The following is a 13302-nucleotide window of genomic DNA, read 5'->3' as shown; positions in this document are numbered from 1 at the left end:
GGATCTACTTAGGCAGGGTGGCCAGGGCAGGGGTCTCTCTGGGGAGGGGACAGAAAGGCAGTGGGAGGACAAGAAAGCTGGCTGGTGGCCAGAGCCCCGGAGCTGGAGGGCAAGGTTTCCAGGGAGAAGGAACCGTGTCTGCAGTGGCCCCTGAGGTTCAAAGTAAGGAAGATTAGCCCATGTGACTGGAGCAGAGCTTAAAGGGACTGGAGCAGGAGGGGCAGAGGGGAGGGAGGAGAAGTTTGAGAGTAAGTCAGGAATCATTCACAGGCAGGTCCTTGTGGGCTGAGAAGGGGGTGCAGAGTTTCTTTCAGGGCAACAGGAAGCCACAGAGGGGTTTTAAATGGGAGAGTGATGTGCAATATTTTATTACTTTTGAGACGATCTCGGGGATTGAAGAGGATGTTAAACACACCATGAGGACAGAATCAGTGAGAACATGAGCCATTCTACAGGATGGACAACCTGCCCAAGGGCCCTTAGGTGGGTGGGTGGGGACTGTTAAAGACAAAGGGACATCAGCCAAATGCAATGAACAGGACTCGTTTGCATCCAGATTTGAACAAACCAAATGTAAAAGGTTGTTGAGGCAGCTGGGGAAATTTGAACACAGACTGAGTATTAGATAATATTGAGGAACCATCGCTAGTTTTGTAAGGTATGTTCATGGTATTATAATTAGGTTAAAGGAAGAGAAGTCCTTATCTGTTAGAGATACTTGTTGAAGCATTTACAAGTGAAATGAAATCATGTCTGAAATTTGCTTTAAAATACTTCAGAAAAAAAAATTTGTGTAGGAGAGAAGAATGAAATGAGATTAGCAAAATGTTGATAAGTTTTGAAGCTGAGTGATGGTACATGGGGTTCATTATACCAGCTTCTGAAATTTTCTATAATAAAAAGTAAAAAAAAAAATTTTTTTTTAAGTTCTTTGGCTTGTTGTGGTGTGGTGTGTGGTCCCCACCGTGTGCAGTGCCTGGGCATTGGTCCCCAGCAGGTGGGGCTCTCTGAGGGCTGAGGAGCACAGGCCTGGCAGATGGCATGTCTGGGGACACTTTGTGGGGTGATGGGGGAGGAATTGTTAGAGAACCATCTGTGGACCCTCTGCTCACCGCCCGGGGCAGTGACGCTTCCTCTCCATCCTGGTTTTTGATCTGAGAGCCATTTGGCCTCCAGACCCAAGGAGGGAACCCTTGGATTAGGACAAACAGACCCCTATGGTGTGTGTGGGAGGAGTAGTCCCTACCTGCCCAGGTATCAGTTCTCATCACCACAGATAATCACAAGATCTTACTCCAGAGAGACACAGGGAAGCATGGAGGGTCTGTGCCTTCAGGATATGGAGCAAGAGGAAGAGAGGGGCTTGGGGGGCAGAAGAGGCTTCTGGAGCTCAGGTCTCGGGGAGGGGCAGGTGTGCAGAGAGAAGTTTGGGGTACTGGGCACCAGGCACCCCTGGCTCCCAGGAAGAAAGGCAAGGAGGCAGGGCAGAGAGGACCAGTGTCCCCTCCCTTTGCCCTCCCTTCCTCTCACGGCAGGCACAGAGCAACAGACTGCTAATTCAATTCTGTCTTCATCACCAGGAAGGCGCTTTTAATCAAATTTTAAGTTGAGTGGCAGGATCGAGAGAGGAGACCCGTTCTGCCTTCACTTGCTCTATTCCAGAGAGCAATTTGGGGGGTTGCTAATCCTGCCCGCATCACATTAGCACCAATAAAACACCCCTAGGGCTCCCACTCTCCAAATGTCAACATTTATTAGCTCCAGGGCCCAGCACCAACTTCCAAGCTGCCTCCCTCTGAGAGCGCAGGCCTGGCGAGAGGAGTAGGTGAGGGGGCCCAGTCCCATGGCCGCCACCGCCTCCTACCCTCGGGTCAGCCTGCAGCCCTGGGGGCGGTCAGCGCTGAGACTGGGAGCTCAGAGCCGGCAAAGTCTCAGGAATATCCGCCGAATAGAAACCTGGGGACACCTGTGCTGGAGAAGGGCCTTCTATTGCTTCTCCTAACTCAGAGGGACTTGTCCCCCGACCCACCCTAGGGAAGAACAGCCTCCCTCGTAGCCCAGTCTCCCTGCATCTCCGCCCGTCACCCACCTCCACCCTGGAAAGAAGTCTTCCTGCCGAGGTCTGATGGGGAGTGTCCTTGCTGGTGGCCCAGGCTTCCCTAGGCCCCCCTTAGGGTTTGAGGCTCCTCTGACACAGACCAGACGACAGATACAGAAGGTTAAGGGGTCAGCTGGGGACCTCGGGAGCAGGACGGGAATTCAGACGAGTGCTTATTCTGCCTGGCCCACTGCTGGTCCCCATCTCGTCTCGGGGCACACCTGCGAGCTTTTGGGCCGAGGAGCAGCCTCTGGGAAGCCCAGCAGTTTCCAGCAGCTAAGCGTCCTTGTGAGGCATCACCTCGGGTTCTCCTTCTGGGGGACCCTCTCCCCTGGTGGTGAATGTGACATCCCCAGGTGGTAGTGAGCAGAGGGGAGTCTAGGGGCACAGCCCCCAAATAACCACCGATTTTCCTTGAAGCTTCTTTCTTATCTGAAAAAAATTCAGGCACATAGGGTGTTCTGCTCCACAAAACATGTCTGTTTTAAATTACTTCTCAGTTAAATCACCAGACTTTCTCCTCAGGATCTTTGTGAACATTCATACTCCAGGGAGCTGGCTGCGTTTGGCTGATGTCTTCATGTGCTCACAGAATGTTGAGAGATTTGTGAACCCTGGTTTGGGAAGCAAGGCTTTGAATTATCTGCACGTCTGTCTTACAGTCTTGCCGTCCTCACAGGTAAGAGCACTTCCAATCTGGGGATTCTTTTTAAGGGGCAGGAATAGTTTCCCAGGACTGCTGTAACAAATGACCACACACTGGGAGGCTTGAAACAATGGAAACAAGTTCTCTCACAGCCAGGGAGGCCAGAGGTCTGAAATCAGTGTTGGCAGAGCGCTACTCCCTCCGAAGGCTCTTGGGGAGGATCCTTCCCTGCCTTTTTCCAGCTGCTTTGGGTATTCTTGGCTTGTGGTTTCATCACTCCGGTCTTGCCCTCATCTTTACATCACTTTCTCTGCTAGTCCAGAAGAGGAGTGAACCAGACTTCTTGATAGAGGGCTTAGGGAAAACTAGCCCCCGCCCCTGAGTGGATCAACATTAGCTGGGCAGGGAGAGGGTGGTTCTAGGTTTTGGAGGTAACGGGGACCCAGTAATAAGGGGGCCAGCTTGCCCCCGGCAGGTGGCTGGTGGGTGAACAGTGTGAGCTGAGGATGCCTGCATCAGTTCAGGGCGCTCAGGCCTGGTGGGTCCACGGAGCTTTGCTGATATGAGCACCTCTCTGAGGAACTGCTCTGTTCTTTCTTTTTTAATTTAAAATTAAAAAAAATGAAGTATAGTTGATTTACAATGTTGTGTTATACAGCATAGTATTTTGGTATTCTGGTATACAGCATAGTGATTCAGTTACACATATATATTCTTTCTCATATTCTTTTTAATTATAGGTTATAAGCTATTGAATATGATTGTCTGTGCTATACAATAGAGCTTTGTTGTTTATCTATTCTGTATATAGTAGTTTGTATCTGCTGATCCCAAATTGCTAATTTGTCCCTTCCCTTTGCTTTCCCCTTTGCTAACCATAAACTTGTTTTCTATGTTTGTGGGTTTGTTTCTGTTTTGTAAATAAGTTCATTTGTGTCATTTTTTTAGAGTCCACATATAAGTGATATCATATGACATTTGTCTTTCTTTGTCTGACTTACTTCACTTAGTATGATCATCTCTAGGTCCATTCATTTTGCTGCAAATGGCATTATTTCATTCTTTTTTTATAACTGAGTATTATTCTATTGTATGTATCTACCACAACTTTATCCAGTCATCTGTTGATGGACATTTGGGTTGCTTCCATGTCTTGGCTACTGTAAATAGTGCTGCTATGAACACCGGGGGAACTGCTGTTTTCTGAAGGGGCTTCCCACTGGGGTGGTGGCCTGGCCAGTCCCCTTCTGTCTCTGGACTTTGGTCTGAGCTTCAGAGGCAGCCTGGTTCATAAAGAACTTGTTCCTTGGCTCACGGCACTCTTTCCTTCCACAAGTGTGGCGTTGGTCGGGGGCAGCCACCCCAGGTATCTGCTGCAGGGCATACTACTGCTGGTACCCACGGCTGCACATGAAGAGGGGACTCGGTCCCTTTCTCCAGCACTTGTCTCGCCAGTCACTCCAGTGAGGTGGAGGGAGTCAGCTTCCAGGCTTCCTCGAAGACAATGAGAATTATGGAGCCCTGCATGTGCCGAGGAGGGGCTGGCCAGGGAGTGGCTTGAGTATTTGCTCTCAGAAGAGAGACCTGGGCACTTTACTTTCCCCTCATATTAAACAGGGGCCACTCTGACTGCATCATCATTCTCTACATTTGAATGACTGTTGTCCTGTGAGCAACCCCCACTTCTGAGGCAGCATGCTTATTCCAGCAATACCTCCGGTACTCAGGGCATCTCTTAAACCCCCTCTGGGCACTGCTGTCAGTCAGTTTACATCATCCAGATGCCTTGCTTTCCAATCACTCTTCATCGTTGACCTAAACAGCAACCCACACCCTGATGGTTCCTCATGTGCCAGATTTGGCTCAGAATGCCTCCTATTAAAAAAAAAAAAATCACATCTGGTGTGTTCAGTGGCTTAGAGCATATGCCTCTGAGAATCCACAAAGGCAGCAGGTGTTTGTTATTTGAGGATGGGTTTGACTTTTGGAAATGATGTCGAGGTACTCTGAGCTGAGGCTGGAGAATCAGGTAGCAGGGGAGAGCTGTTGAGTCAAAATCAGGAGGCTCCAGAGGGGCTGGCAGACTGCCCACTCTCATCCTCAGCTCGCAGCCCTCCGTTCTGCTACTGTTGCACCCCTGGGTGTCACAGCAGCTGTGGCCAGACAGTGCCTGGCCTCTCTTGCTCTCTGCTCAGTGCTTCTCAGCTGGCTGAGCCATTCCACCCCTTCCTCTTGCTGGTGACTTGCATGGTTTACAGGGTCCCAGGCCAGATTGAGCCTCAGTTGACCCAGCAGTAACCAGCTCAGTTAAGAGGTCTTGGATGGGCATTTCTCTTTCCCTGTTCCACTCTTCCCAGTCCCCCTCCCCACCATTGCTTTTCCCAGGGAGCTCTTCTCTGGGATATGTGTAAAAGCCTCTGCATTTGGGGGAACCCAGGCTGACAGCTGCCCTTCTGGATTTCTTGTGAGGCTTACAAATGAGCTATTTCTACGAACCCAGCATGTGAATCATGGGTGTTCTAGTCAGATATGTCCTTAGGCACTGTTCCCTGGGCCATTTTTTCCCCTCTCTTTTCTTCTTAAAAAAAAAAAAAAGACTTTCTTGAGATATAACTCACACAACATGCAACTCACCCATTTAAAGTGTGCAATTCAGTGGTTTTTAGTATATTCATAGTTGTGTAACATCACCACAATCAACTTGAGAAAATTTTCATCACTCTAAAAAGAAACATAGTACCTGTTAGCAGTCATTACCCATGTCCCCCTCAAACCTGTCCCCCCACTCCCAGGCAACCACTAATCTACTTTGTGTCTCTATAAATTTGCCTATTCTAGACATTTCATTTATTAATTAAAATATTTTAATTAATTAATTTTTTTTTTTTTTTACTTTGGGAGGATGTAATTAGGTTTTTAAAATTCATTTATCCTTAACAGAGGTACTGGGATTGAACCCAGGATCTCGTGCAGGCTAGGCACACACTCTACCACTGAGCTATATACTCTCCCAGCCTAGACATTTTATTTAAATGGACTCATACCATGTGTGACTTTTGTGTCTGGCTTCTTTCACTTAGCATAATGTTTAAAAGATTCATCCATGTCGTACCATGTATCAGTAACTCACTTCTTTTCCTGGCTGAGTAATAATCCATTGTATGGATAGACCACATTTTATTTGTCCATTCATCAGTTGACAGACATTTGGGTTGTTTCCATTTTTCGGCTGTTATGGATAATGTTATCAATATTCATACACAAGCTTCTGTGTGGAGTTTTTTCTTTTTAAATTTCTTTTTGGTATATACCTAGGACTAGGACGGCTAGGTCAGTGCTCCCTTTTAACTTTTCATTTTATTGTTATACTAGACAATACGTTCCCATATTATTTCACAATTTAAAAGGTTCAGAAGGAGAATTCCTATTCTCTCCTCAGAGGCAACCAGTATTTCCCACTTTACATGTATTCTGGGGGGGACAATTCTTGTATACATAAACAATTATGAGTATATATCCTTCCTTCCTTTTTTTACACAAATAGTGACATAAATACACATTGTTCAGCACCTTCCTTTTTGTTTTAACATTAAATCATAGAGATTGTTCTGTATCATTACCAAAAAACTCCCAAACCTTTTCATTCTTTTTACATATGTATAAGTATACTCTTGGATGGCGAGAAATGATTATTTAATCAGTTTCCTATTAAAAGGCAATAAGTTCTCCTCCAGTCCTTTGCAATTACAAATGATGCAATGAAAAGTCTTGAACAAATATCATTTCCCTCATGTGTGAACTCATCCATAGGAACCATTTCTAAAAGTGGAGAACCTGATCATAATGTGTGCGGACTTTAAAGCTTGACTCATGTGCCAAATTGCCTTCAGTTGGGGTTATACCAATTTTCTGCCCATCAGCAGCATATGAGCATGACGGTTTGTTCACTCTCACCAATTTATGGGTGAAAAATGGTATCTCAATGTAACTTTAATTTGCAATTTTCTTATTACAAATGAGCTAAAGCAGCTTTCGTTCCTTTTCTGTAAAATGTATCTTCTGCCTGTTTTTCTGTTGGATGTGGTCATTTTCTTGATGACTTGTGGGTGCTTTTTGTTTATCAGAGAAATTAACTCTTTGTCTTTCATACAAATGCCGGAAGCTGTTTCCAGTGGGTTAATCCTGTTGCTTTTGTATATTTCGGTACATGAATATCCAGTTTCTCTCCCCCAGAAGGTATTTTATCTCCTACCCTGTTGAGTGGGGTCAGTTGTGTGACTTGCTTTGGCCAATTAAATGTGAACAGAAGCACGTCTGTCACTTCTGGGCTGAAGCTTGAACTGCCAGTGCTTTGTGCATTCTCTTCCCTTCTGTCATGGCAATCGGCATCAGCAGATGATGGCTATGCTTTCAAATGAGGAACCCAGAGTGAAGATGACAATAGTGACAACATGGGAGTAGAGACCCCGGCCAATCTGCAAGAGAACATGTATTGTGGGCAAGAAATAATCCTTTGCTGTTTTATGCCACTAAGACTTCAGTTTTTTCTTTCTTTCTGCAGCATAAGTAGCCTAACTTGATAGATATAGGTGATTTTTGCCACAAAGAAAAAATTTCTTTGTTTTGATGAGGTTAAAACGATCACTTCCTAATTTTGTGACTTCTAGGTGTATGTCAGAAGATTTTCCCCACTTCTTGATTTTTATTTTAAAAATTCTCCCATGATTAGTTGAAAATCCATTATTTATCTCCCAATTTGAAATGCCATCAAGTGCTACTACTCTGATTATTGTTCGTAGTTAAAGAAGCAGAGCCTGGGACACCGGCTGCTGCAGTCACCATAACCATTGTTAGATTACATCTAGCTGCTAATAGGAGACCTGACTTCAGATACTTACTCCAATTAGGAGCTTATTTTCTCACACAGAATTTCAGTGCTGGGCCTTCCATGGCTGCTGGGGGATTGCCCAGGGCATCAAGAGTCTCAGGCTTCTTATGTATTTCTGCTTTACCCTCCTTAACATGTGGCTTTCTTAGACTTCATGGTCTAAGATGTCTGCAGGAGCTCCAGCCATTGAGTCTGAGTTCCAGGCAGGAGGTAGGAGGAAGAGAGTGGGATAAAAGGGTCTGTACCAATTGAACATCTCCCTTTTAAGGAACTTTCTTGGAAGTCTCACCCCAAAACTTCCACTTGTATCTTATGGTTCAGAACAGAATGATAGGACTTGATTCAAAGGGGCAAGAGATGTAGTGTTTTGCTAAGAATATTTGCTAGGCAATTGAGAGTGTTGGTGTAATTGAATGGTTCAGGGTGCCACTGAGATATGGTTGATAGAGTTCTCTGACAGCCTCAGGGCTTTGGGGACATGTCCTGCTCCTGAAGAAAGTTCCCCTGTTGGCAAGGCCCAACAGAAGGCACAATAGCCCCCACCGTTTCCTCTTCACTTCCTCGCTGGAGGCTGTTTCCAGCTTTGGTGGGACGTATCCGATGTGGCTGCTCCCTTGTTGGGGAGGAAGGCCGGCCTCTGCTCTAGGAGTCAGGAACCCTGGTGGTCTTTGGCCCATCCAGCCCTGACTGTCCCTGCCTGGCTATGGCTTCAAGTCCTTTCAGCCCATTTCTCTCTGTCAACTTGGGTAACAAGGACATTTTCCTAGGGCTGCTGTGCTCCCAGAATGAAATCACATTGAGGAAGTCTTTTGGGTTTGCAGCTATTGATCTTGGGACAAGAAGAGAAGACTGCCTGAAAGTCCCCGCTGCCACCAGCTGGCCCACAGAGCAGGGGTGGATGGGTGTTGTCAGAGAAAGGCCTGGAGGGGAGGGTGTGCCACTCACCTGCTCATCTGCTCCCACGGCTTCCTGACCCTCCTTCGGAATTTTTTTGCCAGCTCCACAAAACCAAAGTCACTCTCTTGCTCTCAGATCCAGCACCTCCCTAGCTTCCCACCCCAACTCCAAGCCTGGTCTGGCCTCTCTCAAGCAATAGCCCATCACTGACTCCATCAGCCCCTTGAATTCCTTCATTTACTTCATCCCACCCCCCTTAACATCTCCAAACATCTCTCTTTCCTGACTCTTTCTTTGCACTCCCCACCCCCTTCCTGACCTGAGTCACCTCAGCTTCCTGCTAGCAGTCACTCAGTAGCCTGTATGAGTCAGGAAAGGCTAGACTTATGCCTTTGTAACAAAAGACCCTTACTGAAGAGACTTAGTATATATGAGTTTGTTTCCTGTTCACAAAAATCTGCATAGCTCTCTAGGACAGCTGTTCCCAGTGATCCAAGCAGCTTAGATCTGGTGAAGACACCATCTCAACTCGTGCCACGCTTGCCACAAACAGTGAAGAGAGACTGGCAGGATTCATATCTACCCTTTTAGGATTCAGCTGGAAGTGACAGTTAGACCTATAGTCCCTTGGCCAAAACAAGGTGCATGGCTCTGTTTAACTGCAGGTGGGAAGGGTGGGGAGCACAGATCTGTGGTCAAGTCTCTGTTTTCAACAGTAACACATGCAATAACTGTGTCTTCCAAAGCCTATAGGAACCTGCTAATAGTTCATGTCCAAGTTCCTGCCCAACCTTCAACAACTCCTATGATTTGGCCCCACCTGACTCCTCCCAGCCCATCCCCCACCTCTCCCTGGTGGAACTCTCTGCTCCAGAATCATCATGCCAAGTCCTTCCTCTGAGCCTTCGTTCATGCTGTTCCCTTGTTTATTCATCTTTCACTTCTTCTTTCCTAAGTTCCTCAGGGCCCAAATCAAGGTCAATCTCTTTTGTGAGGACTCTCTCAGGTTCAGCTCTCACTGCTCTCCCTTCTCCGAGCTCCTCCAGGGCTTATTTTAAGCTATCACTCAGCCCTGAGCATGTGTTCCTTTCATGGCCTATTGAGATTGTAGTCCTTGGAGGTCAAGGGCTGTGTCTTATCCCTCTTTGCCCTCTCAGTGCCCTACTCAGCGGGGCTCTCAATGGTTTTAACACATGAATGATTGTTAAATGCCAGACACCAAGCTAGGCATGGATGATGCAAAGAACAACAAAACACAATCTTGAAAAGGAAAGAAACTAGACTTTATATTAAATTATTAGATCTGGATTAGGTAGCATCTAATGATTAGATATAGACTAAGTAGCTTCTAATGACAGCTCTGACTCACAGACATAGAAAGCAAACTTATGGTTACCAGGAGAAAGGGGGGAGGGATAAATTGGGAGATTAGGATTGGCAAATATAAATTACTATGTACAGAATAGATAAACAACAAGGTCTTACTGTATAGCACAGGGAACTATATTCAATGGCTTAACCTATAATGGAAAAGAATATGAAAAAGAATATATATATATAATTGAATCACTGTGCCATACACTAGAAACTAATAAACTAATACAACATCATAAATCAACTATACTTCAATAAAGAAAAAAATTATTAAAAAAAAGAAAGACAGCTCTGGAGTCTGTTTGGGGTTGAATCTTGCCTCCGGCTAAAGAAGCTACAGAACCTCAGGCAAGTTACTTAACTTCTTTAGCCTGAATTTTCTCATCCTCAACAATAATGATGATAATTATCTACTGTATTAGCTTCCTAGGGCTGCTGTAACAAATTACTACAAACTGGGTGGCTAAAGACAACAGAAATTATTCTCTGACGGCTCTGGAAGCTAGAAGTCTGAAATCAAGGTGTCAGCAAGGCCACTCTCCCTGTGATGGTTCTAGGGAAGAATTCCTTTCTCCCCTCTTCCTGCCTCTGGTGGCTCCCAGCAATCCTTGGTGTTCCCTGGCTTGTAGCTGCATCATTCCAATCTCTGCCTCCATCTTTACATAACGTTCTTCTCTTTCTCCACACCCCCCTCCATGTCTTTTCTTCTTATAAAGACATCAGTTACTGGATTTTGGGCTCACCCAAATCCAGTATGACCACATCTAACTATATCTGCAAAGTTCTACTTCCAAATAAGGTCACATTGTGAGGTTCCAGGTTGACATAAGTTTTTGGGGGTGGGAAGGACACATTCAACCCGCGACACCTACCTCATAAGATAATTATGAGGCTTAAATAAGATGGTGCCTGTAATACAGACTACTATATATAAAATAGATAAACAACAAGGACCTGCTGTATAGCACAGGGAATTATGTTCAATATCTTGTAATAACCTATAATGGAAAAGAATCTAAGAAATTATCTAACTGAATCACTTTGCTGTATACCTGAAGCTAACACAACATGGTAAATTAACTATATTTCAATTAAAAAAAGATGGTGCCTGTAGGTCATTTAAAACAATGGTTGGTGTATAGTAAAAATTCATTGAATGTTAGTCATTTTTAGAACAAAACAGCATATTAATCAGGATTATTTTATTTGCAAGTGTCAAAACCCAACTCAGTCCTGGTGTGGCTGGATCTGGGTGTTTAAATGAGGCTAACAGGAATATTTTCCGCTTTATCTCTCCATTCTCTGTCATCTTTTTTCCTAGGCACTCTCCCAGTGAGATGGTAAAGATATCCTGTTGCTCAGCATGTCCAGGGCACCATTTGACCAGCTAATAATCCTTGGTGGAAAAGAAACACCTCTTTTTCAGTAGTTCCAGGAAAAGTCCCAGGGCTGACTCTCAAGGAGCCAATCTAGACCATGAGCCCATCCCAGAAACAATCTCTGTGGCCAGGAAGATGGAATATCCTGAGCTGAGGGATGGGGTGGAGGTTAGCAATAGCTGAACCACTTGAATTGCAAGTGGGGTGTAGTTGGGGGGGTATTTCCCAAAAAGGAAATCAGAATGCTGGACTGTTGAATGCTAAGCTGGCAAAAACACAGCTAGTCCACTATAGATGATGGCAATGCTGTGCACCAGCTTGTAGCCCACTGCCTTGGACGATGCAGGAGTTCAGTAAAGGTTTACTGAATGAACATACAAATGATGAAAAAAGAACATGTTTAGTGCCAAGCAAAGTTGCTCATGATTATTCATTACTTCCCACAATAGCTCTGCAAAGAAGGCCTCATTATTTCCATTTTGCAGATGTAGAAATTGAGGTTTAGAGAGTTTATGGGATCTGTCCAAGATGACAGAATGAAAAAGTGGTAGGGCTAGGACTCAAAGCCAGGTGGGTTTCACTGCAGAGCCTGTGTTATGCCTATTACACCACATTGCCTTTGTCCACCAAAATTATAGCCAGAGAAGAAAGAGTTTGAAAATATACCACTTTTAGGTGTAACAGTAAAATAAACACATTTGTTGGTCACCTTCCCACAGTTTACCACTGTACAAGCTCAAATCTCCCTTTGTCTATTCACTTCTCCCAATTTATTACTTTTTGTTAAAATGGTTTATAAGCCCCACCTTTTTGGGTTTTTATTTCTTTTCTGTGAAGCTTTATGCACATATAAATATTAACACTAATAAAATTTGTATGCCTTTTCTTCTGTTAATCTGTATTTTGTGAGTTTAATTTGCAGGGCCCAGGTACAGAATTAAAAGGGTAGAGAAAAAATTTTCCCTCTCCTACAATAATATTTAGGTTGTTTCCAGTTCTTAGCTGTTGGGAATAAAGCCACTTGGAACATCCTTATCCATCTTTGGTAGATATAAGCCAAAAGCACTCATTTCTGTTAGTCATATACCCAGGAGTGGAATTGTTGGGTTGTATCTCCTATCAAGCATTTGCTGCTTCCTCTTTCCTACCTCTTGAAGTCCCTCAGATTGTGCAGAACCCCTGACTGCCTAGACTTCTCTAAGCCTAGATGCAAATGGTTGAACAAAATGACCTCCTGAGGCCTCTCTCATCTTTTCCTGGAAGGATTTAGCCATAGGTCTCCTCTAGCCCCAGCTCCCGCCGGCACCACTGTTTGCTCATGAAAATGTTTCATGTGATTAGCCAAGTAATGACATCTTAAAACTGTAGAGCTAATATATTACGTAATAAAATACAGGAGCAAATCTCTTTGACACATACTGGTGATTTACTCTGCCAGCCATAAAGATAATTACATTTCAGGTTGATATATAAAAGGCAGCAGGCAGAGCTTATGAAGAATTAGCATAGCTTTGTGTCGGACCTCTCGGTCCATGTGGACCTGTTCATCATTCCTCTCACTACCAGCCAGCAAACACTGAATCAGCTGGGCCTGCCCAGTGACTGGCCATTGCTGCCACTGGAAGGAACTGTTGGAAGCATTGAAGTGGCAGTGGAGAGGCTCAGGCTTGGGGTATGAGGCATTCATTCCTACAGGCAGCTCTATAACATTGTAGGGGAAATCTCCAGCCCGGAGACAGAGCACCTGGTCTCTGGGTCTGCCATGCCACCTCCAGCCTCAAGCAAGTCATCACCCCTCTTGGAATCAAAATATGCTCTGGGTCAAGATGCTCCCCAACTCCTTCCCCTATCACACAGGAGAGGTTTTTGTGAACGCTCTGAAATTCTAGGACTTATTTTCCAAAGCAAAAGGCAGGTTGCTCAGTCTGACAAGTGTCAGCGAACTTCTAAGGACAAGATGGCAGGGCATTTGTACCTGGGGCTGCCCTGGTGTCGGTGATTTCCAGGACTCCCTTCCCCC

At 45.1% G+C, this 13302-nt stretch overlaps 1 protein-coding gene across 11 annotated transcripts in view; it reads left to right on the top strand.

Moving 5' to 3' along the window:
* LOC116661181 overlaps positions 1–12158 on the top strand; it is an 86848-nt gene extending 74690 nt beyond the window's left edge. For 10 of the 11 annotated variants that reach the window (XR_004316973.1, XR_004316968.1, XR_004316976.1 and 7 more), the window contains 2 exons: positions 2624–2777; positions 11225–12158. Coding sequence is in view for 1 of the 11 variants with exons in the window: in XM_032472587.1 (XP_032328478.1) it covers positions 2650–2777; positions 11225–11239 (143 nt within the window). In the remaining 10 variants the exon portion in view is untranslated. The remainder of the gene's footprint in view (positions 1–2623; positions 2778–11224) is intronic. The other variant, XM_032472587.1, reaches the window with a different exon arrangement.
* Positions 12159–13302: the final 1144 nt, after the last annotated feature.

This window comes from Camelus ferus, chromosome 33 (assembly GCF_009834535.1).
Source record: "Camelus ferus isolate YT-003-E chromosome 33, BCGSAC_Cfer_1.0, whole genome shotgun sequence".
Taxonomy (NCBI): Eukaryota; Metazoa; Chordata; class Mammalia; order Artiodactyla; family Camelidae; genus Camelus; species Camelus ferus.
The sequence above is the reverse complement of the archived record's forward strand: the minus strand, read 5'-3'. Positions and strand labels throughout refer to the sequence as shown.